The sequence below is a fragment of the Rana temporaria genome, chromosome 4 (assembly GCF_905171775.1).
Source record: "Rana temporaria chromosome 4, aRanTem1.1, whole genome shotgun sequence".
In the NCBI taxonomy this organism is placed as follows: Eukaryota; Metazoa; Chordata; class Amphibia; order Anura; family Ranidae; genus Rana; species Rana temporaria.
Window position 1 is genome coordinate 11,525,129 of NC_053492.1, and position 17,286 is coordinate 11,542,414.

The window sequence follows — 17,286 nt, forward strand, 5'->3', positions numbered from 1 at the left end:
ACTCCCAGTCCACTCACCTTTTAAGAACAGGGTGCCAGATCAAGCCTGCAACATCTTTTTAACCTCTTCGCCTTTTGGAAAGGAGATGGGCAGTGAGAACAGGCAGGGGAAACCCTCAGCGCTGTCAGTGACTGCTTGTCGCAGCCCTGGCCACCACAAGAGGGCACCAGTTCCCTGCTGTAAGCATCTCGCTCCAGCAGGCTGCAAAGACGCAGCATCTTAGTCTGTGCACTCCGCAGGCGGGGACCACATGGGGACAAGACACATACTGCAGTGTAGCCCAGGTGCCAGGCCGCTATTTCCAGTCACCAATGCGACCTGGGGTCTGTGTGTATGTATATATTACTTTTGTCTGAAGGGCGTTGGCCAGGAACTTGTCTTGCATACAAATGGCAAAGAATTGTCAGCCAACAATCGCAAAACGACGTGGTTTTTCAGCTCTTTAGAGCCACCCTTTGGCCAACGTCTGCTAATGTAGTTGTGTTATGGCTAGCATTGCTTCTGAGCATGCGTGTTTGTACTTTGGAGTACACACGATCGGATAATCTGACAACACACATTTGTTGGCAGACAATTTTAAACCATGCTATCCCACATTTGTCCACGTAAAATCCGACAATTGTCCGATTGCACGTACAGACAGTTAGATTTTCCGACAACATTACACAATTCCCGTCAGATAATCTGATCGTGTGTATGAGGCTTTAGAGCTTGTTTAAACTTGCTTTGACTTTTAACACACATTAACCACTTGAGGACCGCCCCACGTACAGTTACTGCAGCAGGGCTGCCCTTAAAGAGGAGGTTCACCCTAAAAAACAAGTTTCTACCTTGCCATTCAGCATACTAGCGTCAGCTAAAGTATGCCTTTAAGAGCCAAGTCCTATTTCGGCTATTTTCGGGAAGCGTGACGCGCCATAGCCGGCCGTCAATCATGTTCCCCTCTGCCTAGGAACGCCTACTGAAACTTAACAAAGGGATTAAACTGTGAGTACGGCGCAAAAAATAAAGGCATACTGTAGCACGCGCTAGTATGCTGGATGGCATGGTAGAAATTTTTATTTATTTTTTATTTTGGGTGAACCCCCGCTTTAAGCACAAAATCGCATGCATGTACGTGATTGTTGTCTTCAACTCTGGGGCGCGTGAGCACGTCCAATCGCAGCAGGAGCCAATCAGCGGATCCGACGGCTGTTCATAGGGGCGACAGAATGGCGGTCTGCCAAGCTCTATTTGTGGGGGGAGGACATCAATTTTACTTGGGTACAGCGTCACATGACCGCTCAATTGTCAGTTAATGCAGTGCCGTATCACCAAAAAATTCCCGTTAAGGGATGGGGTAAAAGTTTTCGGAGCTTTGGTTAAAGCGCCTACTGCTTCAACATGCCTTTTTTTTTTTTTTTTTTTTTTTTTTTTCCAAGCTTTTATTTATTTATTTTTTTACGTTTTTAATGGAGCATTACAAATGCCCTGTTTGTGTTTTCTTTTTTTATTTTTTTTAAGGGGCTCAGTAGACCCCCAGCTCATTAGTACCCCCATTCAGAAGATCCCCAGCTTATTAGTACCTTTTTTATTCAGCAGATCTACTCAGTAGTAACCCCTAGCTCTGCCGATTCCACCACTCACTAGTATCACCAGCTCTGTTCATCTCCCAATCAATATTACCCCTCAGTTCTGCTGATCCTTCTTTCTCTCCGGTCACCACTTGCCTCTCGCTATATTGTTCCCACGCTGCTCGCCACGTGTGACAGCTGCTAGTTTCTTTTGCTCTGCTGATCCTCTGCCACTCAGTCCTAGCTCTCTGGTCCCTGCTCACCTTCTGCTATATTGTACCCATGCTACTTACCATACTTGTAACATCTGCTAGTTCCTCATGGTCTGGTCCCTCAGCTCTGCTGATCCGCTGCCACTTAGCCTTATCTCATTGGTCCCCGCTGACCTTTTGCTATAGCATTCCCATGTTGCACACCATGTATGCTGTGTGCTAGTTGCTCTGCTCTGGACCATGCTCACCTTCCTGCTGCTCCATGCTGCACACCAGATGTAACCTCTGCACCAGACACTCCCAGAATATATACACCTGAACCGGAAGTGACTGCTGATGACCTCTTTCTAGTTCCCAGTGCATCCTGAGATATCTCCTATCTGCAATACCTCCAAAGCAAAGCTAACTGTAGCGCAACCCCTTAAGGGCAAGTAACTAGAATCCCCTACCTTGCACAGCACTGTCTGGCTGCAGCTAGCCCTCCTGCTAATTCCTCTACACAATCCTCCATCACACCCGGCTGACTCTCAGGAAATCTCCCAGACATGCTGACCTACTCTTGCGGTCATCTCTCCTGCCTTGATGTGTTGTAGGGGATTGTTCCAGCACCTGAGCCTCAGGCCTGCATCCAGCCTCCCCCCAAGACTATGGGGTGCCCTACAAAGGCCTTCGACGGCCTCCTCGGCACTCCATCTCCATCTTCTACCCAACTGCCCTGTTGACATGGCTCATGTCTATTTATGAGCTGAGCTGCCCCCTTGCCAGCCCTTTTTGCTGGGGATTGGTCAGGGTCCTCCATAAATATACATGACCGCCCCTCCTAGCTTCCACCCACTAAATCTAGAACTTTCTCCAAAGTTACAGACAACTGGGAGGCACCAGAGGAGCTGTCAGATGAGTCATCCAGCCTCCTTGAGTCGTTCAACACTGACCCAGATTCAGCTCAGGCCTGGCTCTCAGCCAAGCCAATTTACCTACACTAACAACTAAACTATGTACACCTAGCACACTAGCTAGAGGGTGCCACATAACTCGGAATAAAAGCCCCTCCAAAAGCTGAAGGTGCTGTTAGTGATTGTTTTAGAAATCTATGTAGGCTTTGGAGATGCTTTGAAGCACCAAGAAAGTGACATGGGGTATCATTTTTTTGAAGCAACGCAAACATGTGAATAGGCCTGTAAGGTAACCATTTTATTTGGTGACAGGGGCCTTGATTGGCATTCCGAGCGCTTTAAAAAAGTGTGTCCAATGCCACATTTTGAAGCGGGTGTAAATGAGGCCATAACATTCCCCTCCAGTCCCTTGGACTTGCTAGTTGCCTCAGCTCTGTCTTCTTATGACTTGCTTAACCCAACCAGTCCTGCGGGTAAGGAAATCTCACCAACATTGGGGTACTCTCTCCCGAGTGGTTCACCTCTTCTGGCTGGAGCAAACGGCTATCTCCACACAAAGGCTGCCAATTGGAGCCCTGAGCAATGATAAGGCTTTGCTTAATGAGCATGCACATCTGTGCACTCACACAGCCTGCATGCCTCCAATAAGACCTGGACACAGGATTGAAGGTTCTGTCCCATCCAAGACACTTTGGAACCTTAACTTCAGGCCCTGATCCTGGATGACCAAACGTGGAGAAAATTGAAAACCCAGCTTTCAAACTGTAACATTGAGAATCCTGTGTCATTTCTATATCCATAGATATAGCAAGCATAACAGGTAGACGATTGCATGTGCAATGTTCATTTTAGTTTTGAAAAGCTAAACACTGAGTTGGTGGTGGTGCAGAGATCTCTGTACAGAGACACTTCTGACACCAGACGTTGGATTACACACAGAATCTGCAAAAGTAATATTAGAACACAGTGACACTTGCCTAATAGTCTCTGCTTCTGGTCTGGATGAAACGGCGGCAGCAGCTCCTGCATGGAAGGTCATGTGATCCAATTCTGTTTCTTTTTCCTGCTGGAATTAATCCATTCTAAGATATCACAGATAGACACATTCCATTTCCCATTTGAGGGCAGCTCGCCTAGTAACTCCCTCCTTTCCCATCCTAACATTGTACAAATAATTCTCTGTCTACAGGGAAACTTGCCTATATCACATCAATGAGGATGGATGAGGACTGGAGTAACATGACTGAGAGGATACTAAACTTCACCCTGGAGATCATCTACCTGCTGACAGGAGAGGTGAGGAGGATTCTGGGAGGTCACATGACATCACTCTTATCTCTATTAATAAAACACAGACCTGACCGCAGAGGTGATAAGGATTCTGAGAGAGCCACGTGTTGTGTTATTTTTTATTTTTTGCTTGAATACAGAGTTTTCCTCCTATGAAGTCTGGAGATCCTATCACCATCACATTGCCTCCACTTCACTCCCTGACACCTGAGATAAACCGCAATAAGAAGATTCTAAAAATCACCAAGAAGATGATGGAGCTGCTGACGGCCAAGGTGAGTAGTGCTGGGAATTCTGGGACATTATCCAGTAACAGACAAGGGATGTGTCTGGATGGTGACTGTATCATTGTGTGTGTCAGGTTCCTATAAGGTGTCGGGATGTCACTGTCTATTTGTCCATGGAGGAGTGGGAGTATTTAGAAGGACACAAGGATCTCTTCAAGGACATCATGATGGACAATCAGCCGCCCCTCACATCACCGGGTAAGAGGAGACTTTATTGTAAAGGAGAGAGCAGTACGGAGGCTCCAACTAGATCCCCCATCATCTGATAAACACATAGAAACAATGTATTCAGTCAGTGTGTGTGTTTCCTACAGATGGATCCAGTAATGGGAACCCACCAGAGAGATGTCCCCGTCCTCTGTATTCCCGGGATTCTACACAGGAAGGTCACACCATCCCCCACCATTATCAGGTAGATGAGGAACAATCACTGATAGTATCATTAGGATTTTTACATTGTACGCATGGTTTACACATATCATTTTTATTATCTATTCAGAGTAGTAACCTAAATGATTCTAAAGTTGAAATTAAAGAAGGAATAAAAGAGGTGGATGATAAGGACGGGGTGATGGAGGAGTCAAAGTCTCCAGAAGGACACAAAGTTCTGTACCAGGACAACATAGTGGAGTCATCCATCTACAGAAACCCACCAGAGAGATGTCTTTTTCCTCTGTATTCCCAGGATTCCACACTGGAAGATCATAACTACGCACGGTCTGATCAGGTAGATGAGTGACAATTATTTGTTATGCCTTTTACAAAGCATGTTTGTTACAATTAATGTTTATTATGTATTCAGAGTGGAAACCTCGGGGATGATAATGTTGTTGAAGAGTATAAAGAAGAGGATGAGGAGTTTTCTGAAGGACACCTGGATCTGTACAAGAACATTATGATTGAGTCACCGAATACCAAAAACCCACCAGAGAGATGTCTTCATCTTCTGGATTCCTGGGATTCCACACAGGAAGGTCACACCATCGCTCACTATCAGGTCGGTGGATTTGAGGGTCGTGAACATTAAGTGATTGAACGCTCTGACATGTGGAGACGATGTGTAGACTCTACAAGATGATATTTTCTATGTGATCTCGCAACATAAATACTACTTTCTCCTACGTTCATTGATGGACACAGCCTTGCTTCATTGTCCATGACCAAGCGGGGTTTTATAGCCCCAACTTCAGGAGTAGTGCACTAGGCCGAAAAAAAACTTGGCACCTCCTATGGGTAGTTCTCGCTGGGTAAAAAAAACCTCCAGTTATTCTGCCTAGTGTCTCGGGAGTATGGACTTATTTATTTATAGCTTTCGTATTTATTTATTCCTTTTCTTGTTCCTGGGATTTTTCATTTTTTTTCCTGTAGAGATCTTCTATCAACACTGGGGCTGGGCGATGGGTTGGATAATCTAGATGAGCGTATGCAGACAGCTAGCTCCTGACTTGATCGGCCGTGACATGCCCGATCCTGGAACAGGTTACTATAGTCTGTCAGTGTTGCCCATGGACGAAATACCCCCCCCCCCCCCACTTCGGTGTAGAGGAGGATCTGCCATGGGAGCCTTACCTGCATGTGTCACATGATCGGTAAATAATTACCATGCCCTCACTCCACCACTCCTCCTTCCAGACATGATGCGGCCTGACTGCACAATCCCCTGGCTGGTTGCGGAGGTCAGAAGATGCTGTGGTGACTGTCTTCATGGTCCTCAGCACCTCCAATATGTGAATAGTTGCCTGGCGGTGTGGTGCCTGGGTCACTAGATTGCACCTGCTAGGTCCCGGCTGTGAGCTGGGTATTCTTATTCCCTTTTTTACCGTGGCTGTGCTGACCACCATTCACGCTTTCCGGACATTACAGTCTGCTGGCCCCCAGACCGCTTTCTGGGAGGGTGGGCCTGGAGCACTGCCCGGTTGTGCTGGATTTTCCTCCTATTTCTTTCACTAGCCGGTCCCTCGAGGCGGCTCTTTGGGGATGGTTCACAGCTGGTGGCCATTTTGTTGTGACCTCAGCCATTTTATTGAAGACTACCAGCAATTTAGCTGGCTGTCGGCAGCATTTGGGCCCAGTGGTGAAGACTGATGCCGATCAACTACCCCCTTTGCTCTCTGGTCGGCACTCCCTCTGAACTTGCCTGCACTACCCTGTAACCTGGGATGTGTGGCCTTCTCTACCCTGCCCATACCTCTGTACTTGTAAGAGTGGTAAGTTGATTTGTTACCATGTGAAACCCTTCCCGGAGACCGTGCGGTTATTTTATGTCCCTTTTCTGAGGAAACAGGGCTCATCCACTGGTCAGGTGGTAGGGATCGACCATGGCGGTTCCATGGTGGTTCCCTGCGGCTTGGGCAGGCTATAGCTCTGATTAAAAAAGGGGGACTCTGTTTCCATGTGGAGCTTGCTTTGAGGGGCAGATGCATTTTGGAGTTTGTGCTGTGCCTTGGTCTCCTGAAAGGGACTCCTCCCCTGCCGCTGTTCCCATACAGCAGTAGATGTCTTCTGAGTGACTCCCGATGTTGCGATTTAGGCATTTGGATTGGGTGCTCCTGGTGTATGTGGATCTGGTTGACCTGTTGGCCCAGGATCCACTGATCCGTATGTGATGCATCTCTAGCGAAAATCTTACTCTGTTTTCAGCTGACCCGACATCTGCCAGGCTACGGTAACATCTACATGCCAGGATGACTATTTCCTCGGTGCAGCCCTGGCTGACATTGTTTACATTTTGGGTGACGCAAGTCTTCCGCTCACTAGCAAATAACTACGTCAGAAGGCTGGGCCAGCCTTCACAGCGCATAAAAGGATATTTCTCACCTCGTCTTTCAGGGCAGCACCTGGAGGGAGCGCAGCTCTACCCATTTTCCAGGAAACGCTGCAGTCATTTCTTTAAAGCCTGGACACTTCCACTCAGTTGTAGTGTTTCTTCCAGCCATATTGGAAGCGCTGCAGGGGACCAGGGGTGTGAGGCATACCTGGTGTTTTTTTTGCTTCTTGGCCAGCCCAACACCCCCCGATTGGTGGGGGGTGTTCCGGTGCCTTTTCCTTTATCGAGTCTGGTGAGGGCAGAGACTGGCAGAGGGTTGCACGCCGATAGACCGGGGAGGCTGTGGGCAGAGTGTGGGGCTGCACTAGGCAGTGCAGCATCTCTGGCTTCCGGACTGCATCCTCCCGGGTCTCAAGTGGCGGGTGATGTCACTGCGGGACCTCCGGCGGCGGCTTCTTCTGGTTCCGACTGTTGGAGCGCAGGTGGGTGCATTTCCGGTACTTGCAGCAGCGAAAGGACAGCAACATTTTTAAATAAGACTTCCGGTTGTCTGCTGGAACCCTGGGAGAGATGGAGTCAGAGGAAGTGACCTCTGTTTGTTAACCTGGGTCATGTATGTTTTGTCCCTCCCGGGGGGGGGGGGTGGATTGAGCCTGCCTCACACTTCTCAGATGGTTTCTCTGAGTAGTGTGGGTTTATTTGTACAACAGTGACTTTGTGGGATATGTGTGGGTTTTCCCTTTTTTTTTTTTTTTTTTTTCAGCTCCTCCGAGCCAATGGTCTTTTGGGAGACCCCGGAGCCGCAGGTTACCCTGTCTGCTCCGGTACTCAAGGTCCTCTATATGTAGCTGTAAGGTCATGGAGTGCTCTACTTGTCTTGCCAAGTCCTGCTCAATTGCCACCATCCCCTTTTTTTTTTTTTTTTTTTTTTTTTTTTCACCATCCCTGCTGTAAATTCCCCCTCTGCAATTCGTATTGTGAGCTGCTGAACATCAGACCGTACCTCCTGTAACTCATGCTGGTGTGCTTCGGTCACCCGAGGGATTATGGCTTCTATATCCGCCCTTGTTGGTAATGCCCGCCGCAACTCCCTAATCTCCCCTATCACCGTATCCTCTCTGTTACACACAAGTTGCTCCATACGAATACCCAGTCCAAGTTTATGGATATCGGAGGGTCTGGAGCTTGGCTCAGAGTCGGGGATACCTATGGATCCCGTCATCTCTACCGAGCATAAGGTCTCCATATTGCTGCCACGTGGATTTGCTTTATCCGTCCAGGAGCTACGGGTTTGGACTCCCGGGAAGTTCTCTTTGATGTCCGTCCTAGGTTCCCTGGGCTTTCTTCTGCTTAGCTGGGCTCATGCCGTTCTTTATAGGTCGTTGAATCACTGCTACAGTGGAGAGAGCTGAGCGTTCATGGAAAGCAGTTCCTCACGCCGCCATGTCTAAACCACGCCCCCTCCAGCTCTCTTTTTTTTTTTTTTTTTGTTTTTTTTTTCCTTTTTTTTTTTTTTTTTTTTTTTTCGTAATAGGGATATGGTTTTTGCTTACTGACTGTTTGAGCTCCTCCCAGCAGATCCCAAAAACAATCTGAAAATGTATTGATGGGATGTTTTGTCTGCTTTGGTGTATTTTTGTAAGCATTCATTATATTCCCTGGCTTACACCTCCGCAGAGGTTGCCTTCCTCGTCACTATCCCTACAGTGTGGAGGGTGTTTTAAAATTGACAGCTTAGTCCTGTAAGCAGCCTTGCCTGATTTTCCACAAGGCGGTGCTTTGGTCTTCTCCTTTCCTTTGAGAGTGATGTGGATTTCCAATATTACATAAGGACATTGTCCTCCCCTCATTGTGTCCTCGGCCATCGCTCCCTATGGAGGTGGCTTTGCCCTACTTAGACAGGATCACACTATCACGCGTATACCACTTTGGCGGCCACTTACTGAAGGTTTAATCCTCTTTTCTACTCTGGGACATTCAAAGGACAGGCACAATGGGCTCTTATGCCACTATTTACCGTTGGATCAGCAGACGATGGTAGATCTCTGCAATTAAGGGGCAGGAATATTCCTCCCCCGGAGTGTTGGTATGTTGTCTTGTGGCTTTTCTCATTTGTTTGGTTTGCCCACCCCTCGTTGTGGCACTGCCATGTTTGGTCATGGATAATAAAGAGTCTCTGTCAATCAATGAACGTAAGAGAACTGGATTTTTTTTTTTTTGTGTTTTATTTTTTATTTTTTTGTTACTCCACAGTAAAATCCATTCCTGAATTGACTGACTCTGCACCGACCCCAATGTCGCACTCCTGTAGGTGGGGCTATAAAAGTGTTTGGTCATGGATAATGATTAAAGGCCGTGTCCCTCAAACTCAGAGATGGGGATTTTATGGTGAGTAACAAAAAATCCTGTTATTTTACAGACGTGTTCTGCCATTCTGTTGGTTTAGGGTGAAGATCTGATAAACCTGGAAGTTGAGTGTGAAGTGGAAGTGATGTATGATGTGGATGATCAGCAATATACGGAGGAGGATGGAATGATGACGACATTCAGAGAGGAGGACACCCCTACAGAGATCAGCACAGGTGAGCCATAATATAATTTCTGTTATCTCTGCTCTGATAGGCCCCTTTCACACTGGGGCGGGGGTGGCGTCGGTGGTAAAGCAATGCTATTTTTAGCGTCACTTTACCGTCGTATTTGCGGAACTATTCGGCTGCTAGCGGGGCGGTTTTACCGTTGGTATAGCCGCGGTACCCCATTGATTTTTAATAGGCAGGAGTGGTATACACACAGCTCCAAAGATGCTGCTAGCAGGACTTTTTTTTTTTTTTTTTTTTTTTTTTTTTTTTACCGTCCTGCTAGCGCACAGATCCAGTGTGAAAGCCCTCGGGGCTTTCACTCTGGAGAGACAGCAGCGCCTGTTTCAGGTCGGGTATAAGTCGCTATTTTTAGCGCTGTAGCGCCTGCAAACCGACCCACCGTGAAAGGAGTCTTACTGCACAGTGATTGGTTCAGAGAGACCCAGTATGTCGGGACAGTATGGTTGCCTGCTGATTTTAGCCCCATCCATAGGCAGCTTAACTTTTCCAGTCTTTTTGAAATTTAATAAGACAATAACTTTCCTAAGCCCTGTCCTTGAAATACTAACCGTGACTGAGGGAACATGGAAGAAATGTGGAAGGGTGTAGCTAGGACTGAACTAACCAACAAAAATTGGGAGGAAAAAAGTAAAGTAGCTATGGGTTAGTAGCTTTCTACTCTTGTACTTGGAACTTGTACGGGTTGTTTTTATATTTTATTTATTAGACGCATTATGCCTAAGATTTGAGCATATAATATCAAAGGCAGAGTCGCAAGCAAAATTTCTATCGGGGATTCCTTTATCTTACAAATGGGTGCTCACAACACCTTTTGGGGCCAATACCCTTTTTGGTTACACCTTGATGGTCTTGTCTTAATGGGTTTTTTTACGTTAAATTTGGAACACTTTGTTGCCTGATGTAAACAAATGCTTACAGTATGTACTAGCACCCTTTTTTCATTTTACTTCCTTCCCCCATTCTTCAATGTCCTTAATGGCTCACACCCCATATTTTATTTATTTTTTATATGTGCAAAGGCTTAACCCATGCGTTGATTCGTTGGCCAACTGGCATCTTTTAACCAAACGATGGCTACAGCATGTTGGTCCAGTACTGGGAGGGTGTCCATGGATGTCCTCTCAGAACCACACCCCCAGGCCAATCACAGAGACCCTCTACCATGTGATCAGCTGTGCCCAATCACATATAAACTATAAGTGCCCATCAGTGAAGGAGAAAAAAAAATGTATTTGCAAAATTTATAATCAAAAGGAAGAAAAACATGCTTGTGTGAGTTTGTCAGCAGAACAAGTACAAGCAGGGCACTCTGGTGTATGACACGCTTACCCAAGGCATGAGAGTGCTAACTAGAGCTCCTGATGGTGGGGATGGATTTTGCTGTGTGCCAGTACAAGGTCACAGTCCTCAAGATCACCCATCCAGGAGGTGGGCAAGCTGAGGTCCAGTAGCAGATATTGCAGGTAGGGATCAAGCAGAAGCGTAGCTGGTGAACAAGCGGAAGGTTGTTGGGGCTGTAATGGTTTGTGTTTTTTCACCTTAATGCATCCTATGCATTAAGGTGAAAAAAACACCTGGCTGTCATGGGGCTCCCCTGTTTTACTTACCTGAGCCCTTTCACTTGCTCTGCGCGTCCCCGGTGTCCTTCTCTACGGAGTCTCGGTGTTGATTGGATAGATAGCAGTGCAGCCATTGGCTCACGTCAATCAAATCCATTGACACGGCCGCCGGGGGGCAGGACCGAGTCATACACTCGGCATCTATGGATGCCAACTGTATCTCACGGGGGCACGCCCACAAGGTAACACCCTTGGGAGCACTTCCAGGGGGGTTAGCTATTGCGGGGAGGAGCCGAGACGGCAGCCAAGGGACCCCAGAAGAGGAGGATCGGGGGCCACTCTGTGCAAAATGAACTGTACAGTGGAGGTAAGTATGACATGTTTTGTTAATTTTTTTTTTTTTTTTTAAATAAACCTTTTACAAACAGAAGCTTAGTCGATTAAACAAGCCAAAGGTTGGCAACATGTGGTGGTGAAGATATGGATGTAAGCTATTCTCGCTCTATACCTCTTCCCTGGGCCAGTTGATAACCTCCCATGGCTTCCATTACCACCTCTACATCGACGACACCCAGATCTATCTCTCCACTCCTCAACTCAGAGTTTGATCTCAAACTTACTGAATGACATATCGGTATGGATGTCGCACTACTTCCTCCAAACAAAATCTTTCTAAAACCTGAGCTTCTTATATTTCCTCCTTCCTTGACTTTACCATTAAGATCAACGGCGCAACCATTGGTCCCTCCACACATGCCAGGGTGCTGGGTGTAATCCTTGACTCTGACCTCTCCTTCACCCCCACATCCAATCACTGGCTAAATCCTGCCGCCTTAACCTCCACAACATCTCCAGAATTTGCCCCTTCCTGACCAATGACACTACAAAGCAACTTATTCACTCCTTTGATAATTTCCCATCTTGACTACTGCAACTCTCTCCTTAATGGCCTACCCTTACACAGGCTCCTCCCCCTTCAGTCTATTATGAATGCTGCTGCTAGACTAATACACCTCACTAACCGATCTGTGACTGCTGCTCCTCTATGCCAATCTCTTCACTGGCTTCCCCTCCCTACCATATAAAATTCAAAATATTAACCACAACATACAAGGCCAGCCACAACATCGCCCCCATCTACATCACCAACCTCATCTGCAGATATCGCCCAAATCGTCCCCTCCGCTCCTCCCAGGACCTCCTGCTCTCCAGCTACCTTGTTACTCCTTCCCTCCCATGCTCGCCTTCAGGACTTCTCCAGAGCCTCTCCCATCCTCTGGAACTCCCTGCCCCAATATGTCCGATCAGCCCCTACCCTGTCCACCTTTAGGAGATCCCTGAAAACTCACATATTCAGGGAAGCCTATCCCACACCCACCTAACTATTCCCGAGCCACCCCCATCAAATCATTCTCTGCATCCATTATCTTTTGTGCCACCTCCCCGTCTCTTTAGAATGTAAGCTCTTAGAGCCAGGCCCTCCTGTACCGTCTGTATTGAACTGTACTGTAATTCTGCTGTCCCCCCTCTACATTGTAAAGCACTGCGTAAACTGTTGGCGCTATATAAATTGTGAATAATAATGTAAGCAGGAGTTCAAATAATTGGATATTCGCCATAGAAGGGCACAATCTTGCAAACAAGAAGTGCAAAGACATAGGACGTTCATGGGAGGGTCAAAGAGTTCAAGGGTCACCAGAAACAAAGTACGAGGCAAAATTGTGCAAGGAATCAGACCAGGGCAAAAGTTACTGCCCAGGTCCCTGAAACGATCCCCTTTACTCATCTTTTCCCTCCTCTTTCCTCTTTACATGAGGATCACCTACCTACCCAGATGCTTAAACCATTACTTCACCTCCCGCACGTAAGCTGGCTTTCTTTATTTGTCTATTCTATGGTTCTTAAATTATTGACCCTCAATGTACAGGGCTTCAATTCTCCTCCTAATACCCCGAGCAGACAGTTCGATGAAAACGGTCCGGTGGACCGTTTCCATCGGACATGTTGTACACACCATCAAACAGAAATCCACGATACGCGGTGACGTGGCCACGCCGTCGCCTCGACGATGACGAGACGACGTGCGCGGCCCTGGAAGGTCAATGCTTCCACGCATGCGTCAAATCACTTCGACGCATGCGAGGGCTTTCGGCCGAGTGGACATGTCCGGTGAGTCTGTACAAACGACCGAACATGTCCGACGGACAGGCTTCCAGCAGACATGTTTCTTGGCATGCTAAAACATTTGTCTGCTGGAAACATGTCCGATCCGCCGGACAATTGTCCGGTCGGCCGTACACACGACCGAACATGTCCGCTGAAACTGGTTGCAGACCAGTTTCAGCGGACATGTTCGGTCGTGTGTACGGGGCCTAAGAGGACAGCCTCTAACTATCTGCAAAGGATAGAGGTGGCTTGCTTTTAAGAGACCCATTTCTCCACCAGGAACACGCCTAGATATTTTCCATCCGTCTACCTCCCACCAAGCATAGAGAGGTGCTGGGAACTTTCCACTAGGGCATCACCTTTATTTGTAATGGGCAATGCTTGGACTTGCAAGGTATATGCCTGTTCTTGAAAGGTGCTCTCCAAGGAGTTGAGGTGACTATCTTGAGCTAGTATGCCCTTAATGTCCAATGTCCCCTTTTTTATGTCACCTTTTTGGATATGCTTGTATCGTGCCTAGCGTACCGTTCTCTTTGGCGACTCTAATTTAATTATGCACCCTGCCTTGGACAATTGTATCTTTCCTGTGGAGCAAATCTTGTGTTATGCCCTGGAAAAAAAAAAAAATTCCCAAGCCTAACCTCACACCACACGGATTGTCCTACGCGCTCTTCATGCCTTTTGAAAAACATTGCTGGAAGGATCCCTATTAGGGATGAGCCCGCGGTTCAAGTTGAACATAAGTTCACGGAAAATTTGAGCACCGCGGATCACCCCATAATGCACTACGGGATCATTGAAGTCTGTCCAAAGCATGCACCTGACTTGCATGCTTTAGCCAATCGCCGTTCTATAGGATGGGAGAAGTCCTGGAGGCAAGCATGGGAGGAGATGACGAGGGAGTTTGCGTAGTCGAGACGAGAATTGATTATTATTCAGACTACTACCGCTGTATCCTCTTCCAGGAGGAAACATTATGAGCTTGGTTTTGTATATATTGAGTTCGAGGAAATTATGTGACATCCAGGCTGATATGTCTGTTCGTAAATTAGTGATATGTGAGCTGGGAGTTCAAGGAGTTTGGATAAATAGTGGAGCAATGAGATGGGGCGTAGGTTGTAATTTCATGTTATTAGACCTCCAACAAATGTTATCTAATATCCTCTAAGGATGTGACCCTATCTCCCTTTGTACATGTACTCTAGTATTGGATATTCTACCCCACCACCCTGCTATTTGATACATTTGTATACTCCCGCATCTTGCTATTGTTTTCTGTATAAAAATAAACATATTTGTGAAACAAATCTACCTGATTCAGATGGAATCTTGATTTAGGGGAACAAACCCTTTCTTGTCTACCCATTTTGTTTCTATATATTTCCAGGACACGTCATCGGGGAACCCTCAAAAGATTGTTCCATTATATCAGATGAGGACATCACAAGAGATTGTGCAGGAGAAAAGAAAAAGAGCTCCACTATGGATGGAGGACTTCACAGTGTGGATAGACCATTGAATGCCTCTGACTCTGAGCAACCTCGTACTGTTAGGGATGGTGCCGGAATTCAGGGGGAGGAGAACTTTTCCTGTCCTGAATGTGGGGAATGTTTTAGCTCTGAATCAAGTTTTACTGTACATCAGAGATCTCACACTGGTGAGAAGCCACATTCCTGTTCTGAGTGCGGGGAAGGTTTGTCACAGGAATCAGACCTTCTAATACATCACAAATCTCGCACTGTAGAGAAGACCAATTACAGCCCTGAGGGTGGGGAATTGTTTTCAGAAAAGTCCATTTTTTACAGACACCAGGGACACACAGACACGGGGGAGAAGCCGTATTCTTGTCCCGAGTGTGGGAAATGTTTTGCAGTGAAGTACAATCTTTACATACATCAGAAGATGCACACAGGGGAGAAGCCGTACTCCTGTCCTGAGTGCACAAAATGTTTTACACATAAATCTGAGCTTGGTAGACATCAGAGATTGCACCCTGGGGAGAAGCCATATTTCTGCTCTGAGTGTAGGAAATGTTTTATACAGAGATCAAATCTTCTTAGACATCAGAAATTGCACATGGGTGGAAAAGCCTTATTCCTGCCCTGAGTGTAGGAAATGTTTTTACAAAAATCTGACCTTCTTATCCATCCGAGATTTCACAGAGGAGAAGCCATACACCTGCCCTGAGTGTAGGAAATGTTTTTCATGGGAATCAAAACTTGTTAAACATCGGAGATGTCTCAGAGGGGTATAGGGATGAGTTGAACATTCCTGGGCTAAGTTTGCGGGAGGTTTGCTGAACTACTAAGTTCTGAATGTTAATCCGAGCCCCATTGAAGTCAGTGGGAGCAGGGTTTTTTTGTTTTGTTTTTTTTATCCAATTAAGGACATTTTTAAGGCTAAAAAGCAAGAGAATGTCAAAGGGCATTTGGAGCTGGGCACTGACTGGGGAGATATATAGATATATATAGAGAGAGATATCTATCTCTCAATATCAATAAACTGTAGATCAGTCGGCATAACATCTTATGTAAAGTATTTTCGGGAACGGTAAGCTCCTTTCTATACAGATATTTGTCTGTGATAAAGGTATCATAAGTGACTGATGAAGCCCAGCTTTCCAGGTGTACCGTGTATGGGGGAGGAGCCTAATGCTGACAATGTTCTCACGCTATTAGACAGGAATCGCTGGATGGCGAGACTGGTACAGTGATAGCCTGAATTGCGCAATAAGTGTTTTTTAGCACCTGGCTGTGCTGCTATCCTTGTAAGTGTGTTTTTATCTTGCCTGCATTTAATAAAAATCATTGAACAATATCAGTCCCTTCCTTTTTAATGTATGGTGACACCTATGGATGAGCTTGAGTGTAGCCTTTGGATAAGTGGTGCATGGAGGTACGATTGCCATAAAGTGAATTGCATTGTTTTTTTATGCTACTATTTTTGTAGGTGTGTTTTATCTTTTTGTCTGAAATCGGTGAGCAATGTTATTCCCTACATTTTTACATACGGCATATATGGTGAAACGTACGTACAGACGATCTGGAGAGGCGCCATTTGAAATGCGATGCATGGAGTGATTTAAAGGGGACATCCATTTTTGGCATAAGGTGAATCGTGCTTGATATAGGTGTCAAATTAAAACGGTGCGCAGATTGATTGAAAACCTGGTGTAGTTGTGAGTGGCTTGGTACATTAAGCAGCGAGATACTTGTTCCCACAGCTACTGCTATCACGGGGCTCTTATCAAGCTGGAACTGGGTTCCACAGCTGCAATGACACCCACAGGTAGTACAATTGTCAGAATAAGCCTCAGGGAGGGCAAGGAGAGATGCATATCTTGCAGCCCTGGGGGACATTTAGCCCGTTTTTCACCTGCTCCTCTTCCTGGGGACAGCGTGCATTTTAAGACGGTGTTGCTCCCTCCTCTCTACCATGCTCTGACACACTGCCCGATACCAAAATTACACACTTCATCTCTGCCAAACACCATGCCACCAGCAGGTGATCCAGGTCCTGACGGCTCCTCCCCTTAAGGAGCCTCCCAGACTTGATCATCAGAGTTGATATGAGGGACCCTTGTGCTTTAAAAGTCCAAAGGAAAAAGTCTGTCAACCTACAGGATATGCCATCACCGAAGTCGCTGGCTTGTTGCTCTGCAACCGGGGTCTGGTAAATGGTGCAACGCTCGAAACTTGCAGTTCCTCAAGGCAACAGATATCCAAACTCTAGGATCCCATGGGCCATCTGAAGGCTTTAAACCGTACAGGTATTCTAACAAGTCAGTCACATTGGTGGGGCATTGTCCATATAGATTCACCAATACAGAAAATCGGTTAGGGCTCTTTCACACGTCAGTTCAGTTTTTTAGATCAGTTTTTTTTCCCATCAGTTGATCCGTTTTTCCATCAGTTTTTTGTCGGTTTTTCCATCCGTGTTTTTTTTTCTTTTTTTGGGGG

At 46.5% G+C, this 17,286-nt stretch overlaps 1 protein-coding gene across 1 annotated transcript; it reads left to right on the plus strand.

Moving 5' to 3' along the window:
- Positions 1–4,610: 4,610 nt before the first annotated feature.
- On the plus strand, positions 4,611–16,144 carry LOC120935899 (zinc finger protein 432-like). The gene is made up of 5 exons (XM_040347933.1): positions 4,611–4,647; positions 4,735–4,962; positions 5,038–5,232; positions 9,449–9,584; positions 14,715–16,144. The coding sequence occupies exons 2-5, from the start codon at positions 4,807–4,809 to the stop codon at positions 15,431–15,433; spliced, it is 1,206 nt and encodes a 401-aa protein (XP_040203867.1). The 5' UTR covers positions 4,611–4,647; positions 4,735–4,806; the 3' UTR covers positions 15,434–16,144.
- The last annotated feature ends 1,142 nt before the right edge of the window (positions 16,145–17,286 follow it).